The sequence below is a fragment of the Bombina bombina genome, chromosome 1 (assembly GCF_027579735.1).
Source record: "Bombina bombina isolate aBomBom1 chromosome 1, aBomBom1.pri, whole genome shotgun sequence".
Classification (NCBI taxonomy): domain Eukaryota; kingdom Metazoa; phylum Chordata; class Amphibia; order Anura; family Bombinatoridae; genus Bombina; species Bombina bombina.
In genome coordinates this window covers 801,748,043-801,766,631 of record NC_069499.1, presented here as the reverse complement: position 1 = coordinate 801,766,631, position 18,589 = coordinate 801,748,043, and the positions used below count along the sequence as shown (strand labels likewise).

Sequence of the window (18,589 nt, the reverse complement as noted above, 5' to 3'; positions counted from 1 at the left end):
AAAAAACAGTTCCATTATTGGGACAGGACGCTGAGTGGCAGTCGGTGCTCTGATTCTTGTAGAACTGTTGGGATGAATGTTTGTCCTTCTTATCCTTATGTGCAATGTCTTTTATGCTTTTTATTATTATATTAAAATCTTCATCTGAATGGATCGGTTGGTGTCGCTGATTCCTGGGTTGTTTAACCTCCCACAATCTTTATTTCCTGAGAGCTCAGTAATTGGCTCTTAAAAACGTGAGTAAGGTTTCTCCTGGTTGTTTCTTTGTAATTCATATGGACCTTCACTATATTTCCTCATTGCCTTTAATTTGAGGTTTGCCTTGGGTCAAAAAATGGATTTCATGTGTCTTTTTAAACTAAAATAGCAAGTAAATTAGTTCAACAGTCCTGTAGGTCACTGTTTTTCAAGTGCAGTCTTCGAGTACCCCAACAGGCCAGGTTTTCATTATAGCTGAGCCAGTGCACAGATTAAATAATCAGCTGACAGGTGAGAGCAGGTTAGTAACCCTGGTGTTACTGATGAGCTGATTACTTCACCTGTGCACTGGTTCAGCTATAATGAAAACCTGGCCTGTTGGGGTTACTTGAGGACCGCGGTTGAGAAACACTGCTGTAGGTAACAAGTATCCAGACACACTAAAAAACACGTGTCTAAGACTTTTTAAGAGAATAGGAACCATACTTTATAACCTTTAAATGAGAATGAATTACCAAATTCAGTTGTGTGTTTACGCAATCAGTAGTTATAAGCTTTTTTTGCTTAAAAAAAATCTAATCATGTGCTGTCATCTCCAAATACTAGCAATAAATAATCGGCTTTAGTTTCTCCTGCATTGTGTTAGAGGTTACAGAGTAGGAAATACGGTTGATTGATGGCTAACATAGGTGCATCCACAGGTTAAAAGGGTTTTTGGGTTGTTCATTTTTTTTAATATGATGAGAATAACAATTCTGTGCTTTTCCCCCTAAATAAGTAATGATTTCTTGTCCTTCCATAGGCAAGCAGCAAACTAAAAAAGAAGAGGAAGAAAAAGAAAGGAAAGAAATGTGTTAATACAGAGCCACAGGTAATGTTTTAATTCATACCAAACTGTTGAGATATGGATGTATATATACATGCTTCATTCATAGAGTTAAACAACTGTTTGAGTAACTTCATACCTGTAAAGTATTTCTGCCTGTAATTACAACTTCAACTTCTGTATAGCTGTATTTATAAACTGTGTACACTCAGGACAATAATAAAACAAAAAATGTTTAGTGTCCCTTTAATATTGGACATATGCTGATTGTGTGGATTTGAGAGATTTTCAAACCCAAGAGACCATCAACAAATATAGAACAAATAGTTTTCTTAACTGTGTCAACTAGGCATGTGCATTTGGCGATTCGTTTTATAAACTAACCCCAAATATGGCAGTGGTTAGTGACACATGGCTCTTTTTTCTGATCCACATTATTCTTCTTTTTGTTTTATTCTAGACTAGTCCTAAAGCCCGTTCACACGGGCCATTTTTTGCAGTACAGCGGTCCCACCCCTTGCGCTCTCTCCCTCCCCCTCTCTTTTTCTCTCTCTCTCTCCCCCCTCTCTTTTGCTCTCCCCCTCTCTTTTGAGCTTTCTCCCCCCTCTCTTTTGAGCTCTCTCTCTTCCCCCTCTCTTTTGCGCTCTCTCTCTCCCCCTCTCTTTTGCGCGCTCTCTCTCTCTCCCCCTCTCTTTTGCATGCTCTCTCTCTCCCCCCTCTCTTTTGTGCTCTCTCTCTCCCCCCCTCTCTTTTGTGCTCTCTCTCTCTCTCCATCTCTTTTGCGCTCTCTCTCTCCCCCATCTCTTTTGCGCTCTCTCTCCCCCCTCTCTTTTGCTCTCTCTCTCCCCCCTCTCTTTTGCTCTCTCTCTCCCCCCTCTCTTTTGCGCTCTCTCTCCCTCTCTTTTGCACTCTCTCTCCCCCTCTCTTTTGCGCTCTTTCTCTCCCCCTCTCTTTTGCGCTCTCTCTTTCCCCCCTCTCTTTTGCGCTCTCTCTCTCCCCCCTCTTTTGCTCTCTCTCTCTCCCCCCTCTCTTTTGCTCTCTCTCACCCCCCTCTCTTTTGCTCTCTCTCACCCCCCCTCTCTTTTGCTCTCTCTCTCCCCCTCTCTTTTGCGCTCTCTCTCTCCCCCCCTCTTTTACGCTCTCCCTCTCCCCCTCTCTTTTGCGCTCTCCCTCTCCCCCCCTCTTTTGCGCTCTCTCCCCCCTCTCTTTTGCGCTCTCTCCTCCCTCTCTTTTGCGCTCTCTCTCTCCCCCTCTCTTTTGCTCTCTCTCTCTCCCCCTCTCTTTTGCTCTCTCTCTCTCTCCCCCTCTCTTTTGCTCTCTCTCTCTCCCCCATCTCTTTTGCACTCTCTCTCCCCCTCTCTTTTGAGCTCTCTCTCTCCCCCATCTCTTTTGCGCTCTCCCTCATCTCTTTTGTGCTCTCTCTCCTCCTCTCTTTTGAGCTCTCTCTTTCCCCCCTTCTCTCTCCCCCCCTCTCCTCTCTCTCTCCCTTCCTCTCTCTCTCTCCCCTCCTCTCCCTCACCCTCTCTCTCCCCTCTCTCTTTTGCGCTCTCTCTCTCCCCCTCTCTTTTGCGCTCTATCTCTCCCCCTCTCTTTTGCGCTCTATCTCTCCCCCTCTCTTTTGCGCTCTATCTCTCCCCCTCTCTTTTGCGCTCTCTCCCCCCTCTCTTTCTCTTGCAAGTTGTATCCAGTCCACGGATTCATCCTTACTTGTGGGATATTCTCATTCCCTACAGGAAGTGGCATTGAGAACACACAGCAGAGCTGTCCATATAGCTCCCCCTCTGGCTCCGCCCCCCAGTCATTCTCTTTGCCGCTCTAACAAGTAGCATCTCTACAGGAGGGTAAATTGAATGTGGTGTTAGATTTGTAGTTTTTTATATCTTCAATCAAAAGTTTGTTATTTTTAAATAGTGCCGGTTTGTACTATTTACTCTCTAGCAGAAAGTGATGAAGAATTCTGCTGAGAGGAAAATGATTTTAGCATGTTGTAACTAAAATCCACTGCTGTTCCCACGTAGGACTGAGGAGTACCAAGAAAACTTCAGTTGGGGGGAACAGTTTGCAGGCTTAACTGCTATAAGGTATGTTCAGTCATCTTTTTCTAGTCAAGACTTAGTAATGCTAGAAGACTGACAAGAATCCCCATGTGGGGAAGGTAAGCCATTTTCTGAGACTCAGTATAGAAAGAAGGCTTATTTAACAGGGTAAATGACTGGTGGACACTGTTAAAGGGCAATCGATTATTTTTTAGTAAAAATATAATCACTATACATGGTTATTATCACTTTTGGAGTGTTATTTGGGTTTTTTTCCACATGGAAAAATTTTAGACACCTATTTAGGGTTTTGAAGGCCCCACAACTCCGGAGTGGAGAGGGAGGGGGCCTAAATTTTGCGCCTCAGTTGCGCACTTCATATTGCAGACAGCTTCATGCAGCTTCACGTGGAGGGTCCTAAATCTTCTTGAGGACTTCATAGAGGCTTATTTCTCATCAAACTAATCCCCAGGGGCAAGGTAGGGCCACAGCAGATTGCTGTGGCATGGTGCTGTAGTTTGCTAACCGGTTGTCAGCTTTAGGTTGCTCCAGTTCGGGCATTAAGGGGTTAATTGACTTGATATTTGCTGTGCAATCATTACAAAGCATTAAGATCGTGTGGTGAAATTTTCAGAAAGATTGGATCATTTTTGAACATTTAGTAAAAAAAGTGTGCGTTTTTATTATTTAAAGGCACAGTACCGTTTTTTCTCAAATTGTATTTGTCAGTCTTTGAGTGCTGTCTAAGTCTGTTTAACATGTCTGAGCCTACAGATAGACGTTGCTCTATGTGTTTAGTAGCCATGGTGGAACCCCCTTTACATTTGTGTTTTAAGTGTGCTAATGTATCTATGCATTTTAAGGATAACGTTTCACTTAAAAATGTAGCCCAAGATGATTCTTTAACAGAAGGTAACGAGGATAGCCCACCTTCCTCTCCCCATGTGTCGACACCAGTCACGCCCGCGCAAGTGATGCCTAGTACCTCTAGCGCATTGGCCCCTATTACATTACAACAACTAGCAGCAGTCATGGATAATTCCCTTGCGGCATTTTTATCCAAACTGCCAGTTTTTCCTAAAAAGCGTGATAGCTCAGTTTTAAGAACAGAGTATGAGCAATCAGAAGCTTTGGAAGGTTTATCTGTGGTACCCTCACAACACTCTGAAATGACGGTGAGGGATGTGCTGTCCGAGGGAGAAATTTCCGATACAGGAAAGGTTTCTCAGCGGGCAGAATCATATTCCTTAGCGTTTAAATTAAAGCTGGAACACCTCTGCGTACTGCTTAAGGAGGTATTAGCTACGCTGGATTATTGCGACCCCATGGTGGTCCCAGAGAAATTGTGTAAAATGGACAAATTCCTAGAAGTCCCTGTATACACTGATGCGTTCCCGATCCCGAAGAGGGTGGCGGATATTGTGGATAGGGAGTGGGAGAGACCTGGTGTACCCTTTGTTCCCCCCCCCTACCTTTAAGAAAATGTTCCCTATAACTGATCCCAGGCGGGACGCATGGCAGACAATCCCTAAGGTAGAGGGGGCAATTTCAACACTTGCCAAGCGCACAACCATACCAATTGAAGACAGTTGTGCTTTCAAAGATCCTATGGATAAAAAATTGGAAGGTTTACTAAAGAAAATATTTGTTCAACAAGGTTTCCTTCTCCAACCTATTGCCTGCATTATTCCTGTGACTACTGCAGCGGCTTTCTGGTTTGAGGCGCTGGAGGAGTCGCTCCAGACGGAGACCTCATATGACGAAATTATGGATAGAATTAAGGCTCTAAAGCTGGCTAATTCTTTTATAACAGATGCCGCTTTGCAATTAGCTAAGTTAGCGGCGAAAAATTCTGGTTTTGCCATCATGGCGCGCAGAGTGCTCTGGCTGAAATCATGGTCGGCCGATGTGTCGTCTAAAACTAAGTTACTGTATATCCCTTTCAAGGGAAAGACCCTTTTCGGGCCAGAGTTGAAAGAGATTATTTCGGATATAACTGGGGGAAAGGGCCATGCCCTCTCGCAAGATAGGCCTTTTAAGGCTAAAAACAAGGCTAATTTTCGTTCCTTTCGCAACTTCAGGAGCGGTCCTGCTTCAACCTCTACAACCGCAAATCAGGAGGGTAACACTTCACAGCCCAAGGCAACCTGGAAGCCTTTGCAGGGCTGGAACAAGGGTAAACAGGCCAAGAAGCCTGCAGCTGCTACTAAGACAGCATGAAGGGGTAGCCCCCGATCCGGGACCGGATCTGGTAGGGGGCAGACTCTCTCTCTTTGCTCAGGCTTGGGCAAGAGATGTTCCCGATCCCTGGGCATTGGAGATAGTTGCTCAGGGATATCTTCTAGAATAAAAGAACTTTCCTCCAAGGGGAAGGTTCCACATTTCTCGTCTGTCTTCAGACCAGACAAAGAAAGAGGCATTCTTACGCTGTGTAGAAGATCTACTCAAGATGGTAGTGATATGTCCGGTTCCAATTACAGAACAAGGACTGGGTTTTTACTTAAACCTGTTTGTGGTTCCCAAAAAGGAAGGAACTTTCAGACCAATCCTGGATCTAAAGATTCTAAACAAATTCCTCAGAGTTCCATCCTTCAAGATGGAGACCATTCGGACAATCTTACCGATGATCCAGGAAGGTCAATATATGACTACCGTGGATCTAAAGGATGCGTACCTTCATATTCCTATCCACAAAGATCACCATCAGTTCCTAAGGTTCGCCTTTCTGGACAAGCATTACCAGTTCGTGGCCCTTCCCTTCGGGTTGGCCACCGCTCCAAGAATATTCACAAAAGTGCTAGGGACCCTTCTTGCGGTACTAAGACCGCGGGGCATTGCAGTAGCACCCTATCTGGATGACATCTTAATACAGGCGTCGTCTTTTCCCAGAGCCAAGGCTCATACGGATATTGTTCTGGCCTTTCTAAGGTCTCACAGGTGGAAGGTGAACACCGAAAAAAGTTCTCTGTTCCCACTCACAAGGGTTCCCTTCCTGGGAACATTAATAGACTCGGTAGAAATGAAAATATTTCTGACGGAGGTCAGAAAGTTAAAGCTTCTAAACACTTGCCGAGCTCATCATTCCATTCCTCGGCCATCTGTAGCTCAGTGCATGGAGGTAATTGGATTAATGGTAGCAGCAATGGACGTAGTCCCATTTGCTCGAATTCATCTCAGGCCACTGCAATTGTGCATGCTCAAACAGTGGAATGGGGATTATGCAGATTTGTCTATTTAAATCCAACTGGACCAGAAAACCAGAGATTCTCTTCTCAGGGAATGTGCTTCCGCAGACCAGAGTGGACCATCGTGACGACCGATGCCAGTCTGTTGGGCTGGGGCGCGGTCTGGGGCTCCCTGAAAAGCTCAGGGCCTATGGTCTCGGGAAGAGTCTCTCCTCCCGATAAACATTTTAGAACTGAGAGCGATATTCAATACGCTCCAGGCTTGGCCTCAGCTAGCGGCGGCCAAGTTCATCAGGTTTCAGTCGGATAACATCACGACTGTAGCATACATCAATCATCAGGGAGGAACAAAGAGTTCCTTAACGATGAAGGAAGTAACCAAGATAATCAGGTGGGCGGAGGATCACTCTTGCCACCTATCTGCAATTCACATCCCAGGAGTAGACAACTGGGAAGCGGATTTCCTAAGTCGTCAGACTTTTCACCCGGGGGAGTGGGAACTTCACCCGGAGGTATTTGCTCAGCTGACTCAGCTTTGGGGCATTCCAGAGTTGGATCTGATGGCGTCCCGTCAGAACACCAAACTTCCTCTTTACGGATCCAGGTCCAGGGACCCCAAGGCGGCTCTGATAGATGTCTTTCCACCGTTTCCCCTTCTCCCTCGGCTGGTAGCCAGAAACAGGAGAAGGCCACGCAGGACTTGGTATGCAGACCTAGTGGACATGTCATCTGTTCCACCATGGACAATGCCAATGAGGCAGGATCTTCTAATAGAGGGTCCATTCAAGCATCCAAATCTAGTTTCTCTGCAGCTGACTGCTTGGAGATTGAACGCTTAATTCTATCCAAGCGTGGGTTCTCTGAATCAGTCATAGATACTCTTGTAGGTATTTTTCCTTACTTCGGCCGAAGATATATTTATCACCTGACTTGCAAGACTGGTCACCAACTTACAAAGAGGCAGGCACCTGGAGAGTTGTCAAATAAGCCAAAATAAGCCACACACACACGGACAGATATCCTGACAACTCCAATTTATTATGCTCCAAACCACTCCTGTTATACAAAACTGTGTTCATAAAATATCCAAGCTAGAAAACCTGTCACCAGGAAGATTTACCATAAGATATGGCGGAAATATCTTTGTTGGTGTGAATCCAAAGGTTACTCGTGGAGTAAAGTTAGGATTCCAAGGATATTGTCTTTTCTCCAAGAAGGAATGGAGAAAGGTTTATCAGCTAGTTCTTTAAAGGGGCAGATATCCGCTCTGTCTATTCTTTTGCACAAGCGCCTGGCAGAAGTGCCAGATGTTCAGTCGTTTGCACAGGCGTTAGTCAGAATCAAGCCTGTCTATAAACCTGTGACTCCTCCATGGAGTCTAAATTTAGTTCTTTCAGTTCTTCAAGGGGTTCCGTTTGAACCTTTATATTCCATAGATATTAAGTTATTATCTTGGAAAGTTTTGTTTTTGGTAGCTATATCTTCTGCTCAAAGAGTTTCAGAATTGTCTGCTTTGCAGTGTAATTCACCCTATCTGGTGTTCCATGCAGATAAGGTAGTTTTGCGCACCAAACCTGGTTTTCTTCCTAAAGTTGTTTCGAATAAGAACATTAACCAGGAAATCATTGTTCCTTCCCTGTGCCCTAATCCAGCTTCTAAGAAGGAACGGCTTTTACACAATCTTGATGTGGTTCGTGCTTTGAAATTCTATTTACAAGCAACTAAGGATTTCAGACAAACATCATCCTTGTTTGTTGTTTATTCTGGTAAGAGGAGAGGTCAGAAAGCGACTGCTACCTCTCTTTCCTTCTGGTTGAAAAGCATCATCCGATTGGCTTATGAGACTGCTGGACAGCAGCCTCCTGAACGAATTACAGCTCATTCCACCAGAGCTGTGGCTTCCACCTGGGCCTTCAAGAATGAGGCTTCTGTTGAACAGATTTGTAAGGCAGCGACTTGGTCCTCACTGCATACTTTTGCCAAATTTTACAAATTCAATACTTTTGCTTCTTCGGAGGCTATTTTTGGGAGAAAGGTTTTGCAAGCAGTGGTGCCTTCCGTTTAGGTTACCTGTCTTGTTCCCTCCCTTCATCCGTGTCCTAAAGCTTTGGTATTGGTATCCCACAAGTAAGGATGAATCCGTGGACTGGATACACCTTGCAAGAGAAAACAGAATTTATGCTTACCTGATAAATTACTTTCTCTTGCGGTGTATCCAGTCCACGGCCCGCCCTGGCAATTAAGTCAGGTTAAAATTTATTGTTTAAACTACAGTCACCACTGCACCCTATGGTTTCTCCTTTTTCTCCTAACCGTCGGTCGAATGACTGGGGGGCGGAGCCAGAGGGGGAGCTATATGGACAGCTCTGCTGTGTGTTCTCTTTGCCACTTCCTGTAGGGAATGAGAATATCCCACAAGTAAGGATGAATCCGTGGACTGGATACACCGCAAGAGAAAGTAATTTATCAGGTAAGCATAAATTCTGTTTTTGCTCTCTCTCCCCCCTCTCTTTTGTGCTCTCTCTCTCCCCCTCTCTTTTGCGCTCTCTCCCCCTCTCTTTTGTGCTCTCTCTCCCCCCTCTCTCCCCCTCTCTTTTGTGCTCTCTCTCCCCCTCTCTTTTGCGCGCTCTCTCTCTCCCCCCTCTCTTCGCACTCTCTCCCCCCCCTCTCTTTTGCTCTCTCTCTCCCCCCTCACTTTTGCTCTCTATCTCTCCCCCATCTCTTTTACACTCTCTCTCCCCCTCTCTTTTGAGCTCCTCCATCCCTTTTGCGCTCTCTCTCCCCCTCTCTTTTGAGCTCTCTCTCTCCCCCTCTCTCTCTCTCCCCCTCTCTCTCTCTCTCCCTCTCTCTCTCTCTCCCTCCCCTCTCACTCTCCCTCCCCTCTCTCTCTCCCTCCCCTCTCTCCCTCCTCTCTCTCTCTCTCCCTCCTCTCTCTCTCTCTCCCCCCTCTCTCCCTCCCTCTCTCTCTCTCCCCCCCTCCCTCTCTCTCTCTCCCCCCTCCCTCTCTCTCCCCCTCCCTCTCTCCCCCTCCCTCTCTCTCTCCCCCTCCCTCTCTCCCTCCCCCTCCCTCCCCTCTCTCTCTCCCTCCCCTCTCTCTCTCCCTCCCCTCTCTCTCTCCCTCCCCTCTCTCTCTCTCTCCCTCCCCTCTCTCTCTCCCTCCCCTCTCTCTCTCTCCCTCCCCTCTCTCTCTCTCCCCCCCTCCCTCTCTCTCTCCCCCCCCCCTCCCTCTCTATCTTCCCCCCTCTCTCTCCCCCCTCCTCTCTCTCTACTGCGCATGACAGCTTCGGACAAACACACTTGGCCTTTTATATAATAGGATTTGCAGATCTTTGTGTGTTGCACGTTCACACAAATAAATCCGGCTCTAAAACAAAGAGCCGAATGCTGCTACCCACGGCCATATTCTGCATTAATTTATAGAACAAATTGCTGAATGCACATGCCTGGTGTCAACATGGTTTTTATATCAATTCACCACACACACACCTGTATCTGGATTATTTAAATCGTTAAAGGGACACTCAAGTCAAAATTAAACTTTCATGATTCAAATAGAGCATGCAATTTTAATTTATTTTAACTTTCAAATTTACTTCCATTAACAAAATGTGCACAATCTTTTTATATTTATACTTTTTGAGTCGCCAGCTCCTACTGAGCATGTGCAAGAATTCACAGAACCTACATATACGCCTTTGTGATTGGCTGATGGCTGTCATATGATACAAGGGGGGTGGAAATACAAATAACTGAAATTTGTCTGAAAAAAATTACTCATTTGACGTTCAGACTACATTCTATTGCATTGTCTTTTTATCATGCATTTGTTGATTATCAAACACTACTGTATTTACCGGTCCTTTAACAGCACTACTCTACATTTTGTTTAAAAACAAACAATTATAAACTGATTATTTTAACCCTTTCAGTGCTAACGACGACTCTGAGCCGTTGCAAATTGTCCCAGTCATGTGCTGACGACGGCTCAGTGCTGTCGCTATCACTCACCTTGAGGGCAATCTGGAGGCTCCCACCTACTCCCACCCCGGCGATCTTTCCTGAATAGTGAGAGGCAAGATCGGGGGTTCAGGATTTGCGAGGTGACGTCATGCGCAATGACGTGATGACGTCACTGCACAACTTTATTTAAAATTAACAATGGACAATATAGCGAAATGGGGGCATGCTGCTTAGAAGCCTGTATCTCAGGCATCTAAGCAGCTACAGACCCCCAAAGGTAATCGTCTGACCTTTCCAATGGTATAAGTCTTGGGGATCTGGAAAAAAAAGTAAAAAATAAATATATTTAAAAAAAGTAAAAAAACAAACAAACAACTCAAATCCAGCTTAGCACCCAGGTGGAAAATGGCTTAGCAGCCAAAGGGTATAATGCTTTATAAACAAAATGCATTTAATAGTATCTGTCATAATAAGTACAGTCACTTGTGTTGCCTTAATTCTTACTTCATACATTGAATGGTTTATTTTTTTTATTTTTATTTTTTTACAGCCTGATGTTGACCTAGAAGGCTCAGCCAATTTAGGTGACATTAATAGCATTCTGGAAGATATTGAGAACAGCAATGGGGTCACATTTCCAACCCAGAACAGTGGTAACACAGATGTGCGCCCACTTCTTTATGTAGAACACCGGTAAATGCTTGTTTTATCTTGAATAGTGATTAAAAATATGAAGAGGCAATTATTTTAATAGGACATTAGTTTTGTATTTTTATTTGTCTCTCAACATCCAAGTTGTGTTCTTAGTAAATACTGCTCTGTGTTCTCTTTGTCTTTATAGCTTTACTGTCAAATCTGATCATATCTGTATTAGTACCAATAACTGCCCTTTTTCCCCCCCAAAAGTAACTTGAATCCTGAGACAGAACTAAAGAAATTTTTTGGCTCCCGTGCTGTTCTTGGGGATCAGAGGTAAATTGAAAAAATCTTGGTTGGTATGTTAGCTTAATTGTAGACTTTAAATGAACATTGTAATGCAAAGAATGCATGTTGTTATTTCTTCAAGCATGCCGTTTTTTTAACATTGTTGACCATAAAAGTGTTTAACCCAGTGTTAAATACATAAGTAAAGCACACTCTGGAGCTGCAGTCTTGTAGATGGCCAGTCAGCCAATCACTAACTATTTCCTGCCTTGAAGCTTCTAAAAAAAGACTCTGTATACATGTCATCCTCTTTACGGGTTTGAGCACTTGAGTCAGAAATAGAAAGTGACATATTCTAATGATGGCCAACACATGGAGATAAATAGTTTAAAGGGCTGCATATATATTCATGGCTATAAAATACACCAATAATAATATATTTCCTATATTCTTCTGGTGGCACAAGGTTAGATTTAGGTAAGGGTACCCTGTGTTTGCTGTTCTCCCTTCCAGAGGGCTTGTCTGCTCACCCATTAGTCCCCAAAGCACACATTTTTAGATCTGCCTTTTCCAGGGGTCACTAAAACTGTGGTACACATTATTAGCTCTGTTTTTATCTTTAGGCTACAAAGGCTAGTGCAGAGGGCCACATATAACCCATAGGCTACCAGTTGACCATCCCTGAATAGGAACATGCCATTATTATATCAGTTTGTCCCTTTTAAATTGTTAGGAGTCAGAGCTGTATTATTTAGTGCATTGTTTGCATACTACTTCAGAGATGAAAGTGCATTTACTCATCTGTCAAGAGTATTCTAATTTCCTTGTATATAGAATAAAATTCTTGTTTTTTTCAGGCCACGGCAAAGACAACGACCACATCACCGTAGTACTTGGCTTACAACCATTAAGAATACCTGGCCCAGATATAGCAAGACAGGTAAGTGTTTAAATCCAGCATATCTGCATAGAAATTATCAACACATGTTTTATCTGCATTCTTTTAATTATTAAAGCCCTGTACATGGATGCAGTAGTTATAGGCTTTAAATTAGGTTAATCTAAAAACTGCACGTGCTATTGCTGTAATGACCTAGAGAGCATGAGAGGTTCTTTTTTTTTTCTTTTCTTTGTGTGTGTTTATTGACCTACATTATTTTTAATTTGCCATTCAGGCATTACTATGAGCCTTCTGGAGAGCAAACGAGGGGTTCAACATTTTACATTCGAGCACCAGCGGGATTACCAACAGGTGCAGTTCAAGTTCTTAGATGCAGTGGAATCCATGGATCCCAATAACATTGTGGTATGTAATGAGATTACATCTCTCTGTGTTCTTTCAGTTGTCTAGTGTAGATATCAGAGAGTACTTCATCATTTTAACAACCTAGAATGCAAAGAATGACACGTCCTTCCCATTACTCCCTCTACAATCTGTCATCTTCATGCACTGAGAGGGTGTGCTGATCCCCTGGGAGAAGAATGAAGACGGACCTCTGGCTCCATCTAATTGCCTGTACCAATACTGTCCCCAGAGCCATTTAATGTAATCAGACTGTGCGTTATGATGACACAAACAAATATTAAAGATAGCAGTAAAGTTTGAAGCTAAGTTAGCTTCCATTCAGATGCTCGCTGCCAGCCCCAGTTCTCCCAAACCGTATGCAGAAACAAGAAATATTGAAAATGGTGGCGCCGCCATTTTCGATATTTCTTGTGCGTTATGATGACCCATGGAATGAGAGAGCGCCCAGAGGCCGAGGTACTTCCTCATTTTTAGTGATCCAGGTGGATGGGTTCATATGGAGTCTCATATCACTATAAACAGCAGGTAACCACTTTAAAAAATGGTGATCACTTGCAGAGGGAACCCTTTATCCACTCTGTTTTACCTAGGACAATTGACTCATTTTAAAGGGGAGAAGCCATACTAGAAAAAGGGAGGCTGACTCAATGCCCTTGTTTCCCTCTCTCATTTTATAAAAAGGTAATCAAGTATTTAATTTGAAAGAACAATTCCATACCATGGGCATTAGAGTAATGTTTAATGAGGGGGTTCTTTTAAAGGCCTTATTCACCCCCATAAAACACAGAGGAGCATAAGACCCTGTTTAAAGGGTGAACTTGTGGCAAGAGGGAAGCCCCTTCTTTCCAATTAAGTGTCTCCTTTACTTGTCATTAGTAGTTGATTGTCTAAAATTTCAAATGCCTCCCTAATGTAGCAGTGCATGAGACAAAAGATCAAGTAAAAGCTATTTACAAAAAAAGAAACTGAATTATAAATGTGCCACCACTTTAAATCTCAATTACCCAAATTAGTTAAAAAAACAAACAATCATGCTTTATTAGCAAGTTTAAGCTTACACTGCAAAAATGAAATAAATTACCCTGGAATCCTCCAATATTATACATGCAAAAATGCAGTTTGTCTAGTTCAAAAGCCCACATGGTTGCAATTTGTGTTCATTGGCTAAATGATCTATCCCTCAATATCATTACTAATGTAAAACCAATGTTTGTATTTATCTAGTATGTGTCTTTAGAGAGGAGTATAGAAAACCTTTCCCTTTTGTTTGTTTAACTTTTTTTTCTGAACAAACAAAAGAGTTAAAGTAGAACAATGTACACATAATAAGGATATACTGTGTTAATATGGTTCACTGTGTCCCGATTTACTAGCCCTATTCTAAAATCAAAACTAGGAATTGTTTCCAATATTCTCTCTACTTGTGTACAGACTTGCATTTTAGCCAGTCAGTGCTGACTCATAGGTAACTCCACGTGTGTGAGCACAATGTTATCTATATGGCAGACATGAACTAACACCCTCTAGCTGTGAAAAACTGTAAAAATGTCCTGAGATAAGAGGCTGCCTTCAAGGGCTTAGAGATTAGCATATGAGCATACCTCGGTTAAGCTTTCAACAAAGAATACCAAGAGAACAAAGAAAATTTGATGATTAAAGTAAATCGGAAAGTTACTGTTTCAAATTACATGCCCTATCTGAATCATAAAAGTTTAATTTTGACTAGACTGTCCCTTTAAAGTGATACTAAACCCAAATTTTTTATTTAATGATTCAGAGCATGCATTTTTAAGCAACTTTCTAATTTACTCCTATTATCAGTTTTTCTTCGTTCTCTTGCTATCTTTATTTGAAAAGCAGGAATGCAAAGCTTCTGAGCCAGACATTTTTTTTTGGCAGACACCTAGGTTGCGCTTGCTGGTTGTTGGCTAAATGTAGCCACAAATAAGCAAGCACTATCCAGGGTGCTGAGCCAAAAATGGGCTGGCTACTAAGCTTTACATTTATGCTTTTCAAATAAAGATAGCAAGAGAACGCGCAGGAAAATTGATAATAGGAGTAAATTAGAAAGTTGCTTAAAAATGCATGCTCTATCTGAATCATTAAAGAAAAAAATTGGGTTTACTGTCCATTTTAAAGGTACAGTGTACACAATAGATTTTTCTTTACATAAATGTTTTGTGGATGATCCATCTATATAGCCCATTTCGGAGTGTTTTTTTAAAAATGTTTAGTTTTGCTTACTTTTAAATAACATTGTGCTCTAAAGTTTTAGACATATATACTGATGTCTACAGACTCCAGCTTAACCTCATCAACAGCGCTAAATTGGGAGCTTCTAAATAATTTTTTTTTTTTTATGTAGGTTTTATACTGGATTTTTAGATCAGTTTCTGTGCATATTCTTCTTTATAGTAGTGTCTTATTACATGCAGTTAAATGAAAATTGGTGTATACTGCCCCTTTAACTGTAACAGAAATGTGATAATGTTAAAGGGCCATTACAATGGAAAATGGAATGCTCTAAGAGGTCCAACAAAACCTAGTGAAAGTATTGATTGGGAGCTGCAGATAACAGCTGGGTTGTGTGACTAACCTGGGACTGGGTCACCGTCCATTTCCACTGGGACCAGTGGTTCTCTGCGGCTCCCGAATTTTACTTTAAAAGGACACGAAAACCCCCCCAAAAAATTATTTTGGGATTCGAATATATCATACAATTTAAAAACAACTTTACTATTTACTTCTATTATTATATTTGCTAAATTCTCTTGGAATTCTTTGTTAAAGTAGCAAATATTCACACTGAGAGCTAACTGAACACATCAGGTGAGCAATTAACAAGAGACATATATGTGCAGCCACCAATCAGCAGCTAGCTCCCAGTTGTGCATCGCTGCTTCTGAGCTTAGCTTGGTATGCTTTTTGACAAAGGATACCAAGAGAAAGAAGTAAAATGGAAAGTTGTTTAAAAATTTTGTTCTCTATCTGAATCATGACAGTTTAATTTTGTCTTTGGCTTTAATTATTTAACCCTTTTGTGGGTTTTAGCATTGCAAGGTCACTAATGTTAAAATGACATGCTCTTCCTAATTAGACAATGTATTTTTTCCACCATAATTGCTCTTTTAAAGAAACACTTAATTTAGCATGTTCTAATAACTACAATGTATTGGGATTTGTAGTTATACCATATTAGCTTTACATTTTCATTCTCCTCGATATCTATGCATTTTTCAAGCATTTTAGCCTGTAACGCAACGTCAGTCCCGCACTCGAAAAAAATATGTTTTTGCATTGGATTTACATAGTGCTGCCATTACAAGGTTTGCGGTGAGGCTAAAAAGCTTGCGTTACACCCTATAACAACACGATCCATTCCGCAATCTAAGACCAGTAGTTATGAGTTTTACGCAACAAAACTGTTACACAAAACTCATAACTAAAATGTTACAAAGTACACTAACACCCACAAACTACCTATTAACCCCTAAACCGAGGCCCTCCCGCATCGCAAACACTATTTTAAAGTTATTAACCCCTAATTTGCCACTACCGACATCGCCACCACTAATAAAATGTATTAGCCCCTATTCTGCCGCTCCCCGACATCGTCACAACTATACTAAAGTTATTAACCCCTATTCCCTGCATCCCAACATCGCCCACACTATAATAAAGATATTAACCCCTATTCCTCCGCTCCCCAACATCGCTGTCTCTAAATAAAGTTAGTAACCCCTTAACCTCTGGCCTCCTACATCACTAAATAAGCCTATTAATCCCTAAACCGCCAGCCCCCCACATCGCCAAAAACTAAATGAAACTATTAACCCCTAAACCTAACAACCCCCTAACTTTAAATTAAAATTACAAGATCCCTATCTTAAAATAAATAAAAACTTACCTGTGAAATGAAAAAAAACTAAGTTTAAACTATATATTAAACTAACATGACTATTAAACTAAAATTAAAATAACTATCAATTAAATAAATTAAATTACAAAAATAAAAACAACCTAACCCTGTTGTAAGTATCTATCCAAATATGTCATTTTTCTATTTTATGTGAATTTATTTTCTTGTTTGAAAAGAATAAAAAGAATATATTGAAGAAAAACAAAAACCTAACCCTACTAAAAAAAATTACATCTACAATTACAAAAAATAAAAAATACTAAATTACAAAAAATACAAAAAAATAACAAACAAAATTAACCAAAATAAAAACAATTACACCTAATCAAATAGCCCTATAAAAAATCCCCCCCAAAATAAAAAAACCCTAGCTTACAATAAACTACCAATAGCCCTTAAAAGGGGCCTTTTGTAGGGCATTACCCTAAAGAAATCAGCTCTTTTTTACCTGAAACAAAATACAAAGAACAGTAAAACCCACCACCCAACCAACCCCCCAAAATAAAAAAACTTAACTCTAAAAAAAAACTAAGCTACCCATTGCCCTGAAAAGGGCATTTGTATGGGCATTGCCCTTAATAGGGCATTCAGCTCTTTTTCATTGCCCTTAAAATGGCATTTAGCTCTTTTAAGAAAGCCCAAATCCCAAATCTAAAAAAAACTAACACTTACCCCACCCCCCCTTCACAGTTTTTGAAGTCCGGACATCCAGGCGGCGAGAAGTCTTCATCCATCCAGGCGAAGTCTTCTATCTTCATCCAGGCGGCATCTTCTATCTTCATCCCGGCGGCGCAGAGCGGCTCCATCCTGAAGACATCCGGCGCAGAGCATCCTTTTCATATGGTCGTCGCCGTATACTGAATCTTCAATGCAAGGGAGCCTTTTCAAAATGGCGTCCCTTGCATTCCTATTGGCTGATTTGATTTTAGAAATTCAAATCAGCCAATAGGATGAGAGCTACTGAAATCCTATTGGCTGTTCAAATCAGCCAATAGGATGAGAGCTACTGAAATTCTATTGGCTGATATGAAGAGGATGCTCCGCGCCGGGTGTCTTCAGGATGGAGCCGCGCCGCAGATATGAAGATATAAGATGCCGCCTGGATGAAGATAGAAGATGCCGTCTGCATGAAGATAGAAGAGGCTTCCTGGATGGATGAAGACCTCGCCGCCTGGATGTCCAGACTTCAAAAACTGTAAGTGGATCGTCGGGGGTTAGTGTTAGGTTTTTTTAAACTTTTTTTGGGTGGTTTTTTTTTTTAGATTAGGGTTTTGGGCTTTCTTAAAAGAGCTAAATGCCCTTTTAAGGGCAATGAAAAAGAGCTGAATGCCCTTTCATGGGCAATGCCCATACAAATACCCTTTTCAAGGCAATGGGTAGCTTAGATTTCTTTCTAGAGTTAGGTTTTTTTATTTTGGGGGGTTGGTTGGGTGCTGGGTTTTACTTTTGGGGGGGGGTCTTTGTATTTTTTTCCAGGTAAAAGAACTGATTTCTTTAGGGCAATGCCCTACAAAAGGCCATTTTAAGGGCTATTGGTAGTTTATTGTAGGCTAGGTTTTTTGTTTTTTTGTTTTTTTTATAGGGCTATTAGATTAGGTGTAATTGTTTTAATTTTGGATAATTTCGTTTGTTATTTTTCGTAATTTAGTGTTTGTTATTTTTTGTACTTTAGTATTTTTTGTAATTGTAGATGCAATTTTTTTTAGTATGGTTAGGTTTTTTTAATTTGTAATTTAATTTATTTAATTGATAGTTATTTTAATTTTAGTTTAATAGTAATGTTAGTTTATATATAGCTTAAACTTATTTTTTTTTCTTTTTTTTTAAATTTATTTTAAGATAGGGATCTTGTAATTTTAATTTAAAGTTAAGGGGTTGTTAGGTTTAGGGGTTAATAGTTTAATTTAGTTTTTTGCGATGTGGGGGGTTGGAAGTTTAGGGGTTAATAGGTTTATTTAGTGGCATTTATGTGGGAGACCAGAGGTTTAGGGGTTAATAACTTTATTTAGTGGTGGAAAAGGGTTAATAACTTTATTATAGTGGCGGCGATATCGGGAGTGGCAGATTAGTGTTTAATTCATTTCTGTGGCGGCGATATCGGGAGCGGCAGATTAGGGGTTAATAACATTATGTAGGTGTCGGGGGCAGCAGATTAGGGGTGTTTAGACGTGGGATTTATTTTATGGTGTTAAGTTTAAACTTAACTTTTTTCCCTCATAGACATCAATGGGGCTG

General features: G+C 41.5%; 1 protein-coding gene across 3 annotated transcripts in view; it reads left to right on the top strand.

The window, feature by feature from the left end:
* Positions 1-18,589, top strand: part of TCF25 (transcription factor 25) — a 126,174-nt gene that overhangs the window by 11,637 nt on the left and 95,948 nt on the right. For all 3 annotated transcript variants that reach the window (XM_053699368.1, XM_053699367.1, XM_053699369.1), the window contains exons 4-8: positions 1,001-1,069; positions 10,756-10,898; positions 11,112-11,177; positions 11,987-12,069; positions 12,305-12,435. In XM_053699368.1, the coding sequence (XP_053555343.1) occupies positions 1,001-1,069; positions 10,756-10,898; positions 11,112-11,177; positions 11,987-12,069; positions 12,305-12,435 (492 nt within the window). The remainder of the gene's footprint in view (positions 1-1,000; positions 1,070-10,755; positions 10,899-11,111; positions 11,178-11,986; positions 12,070-12,304; positions 12,436-18,589) is intronic.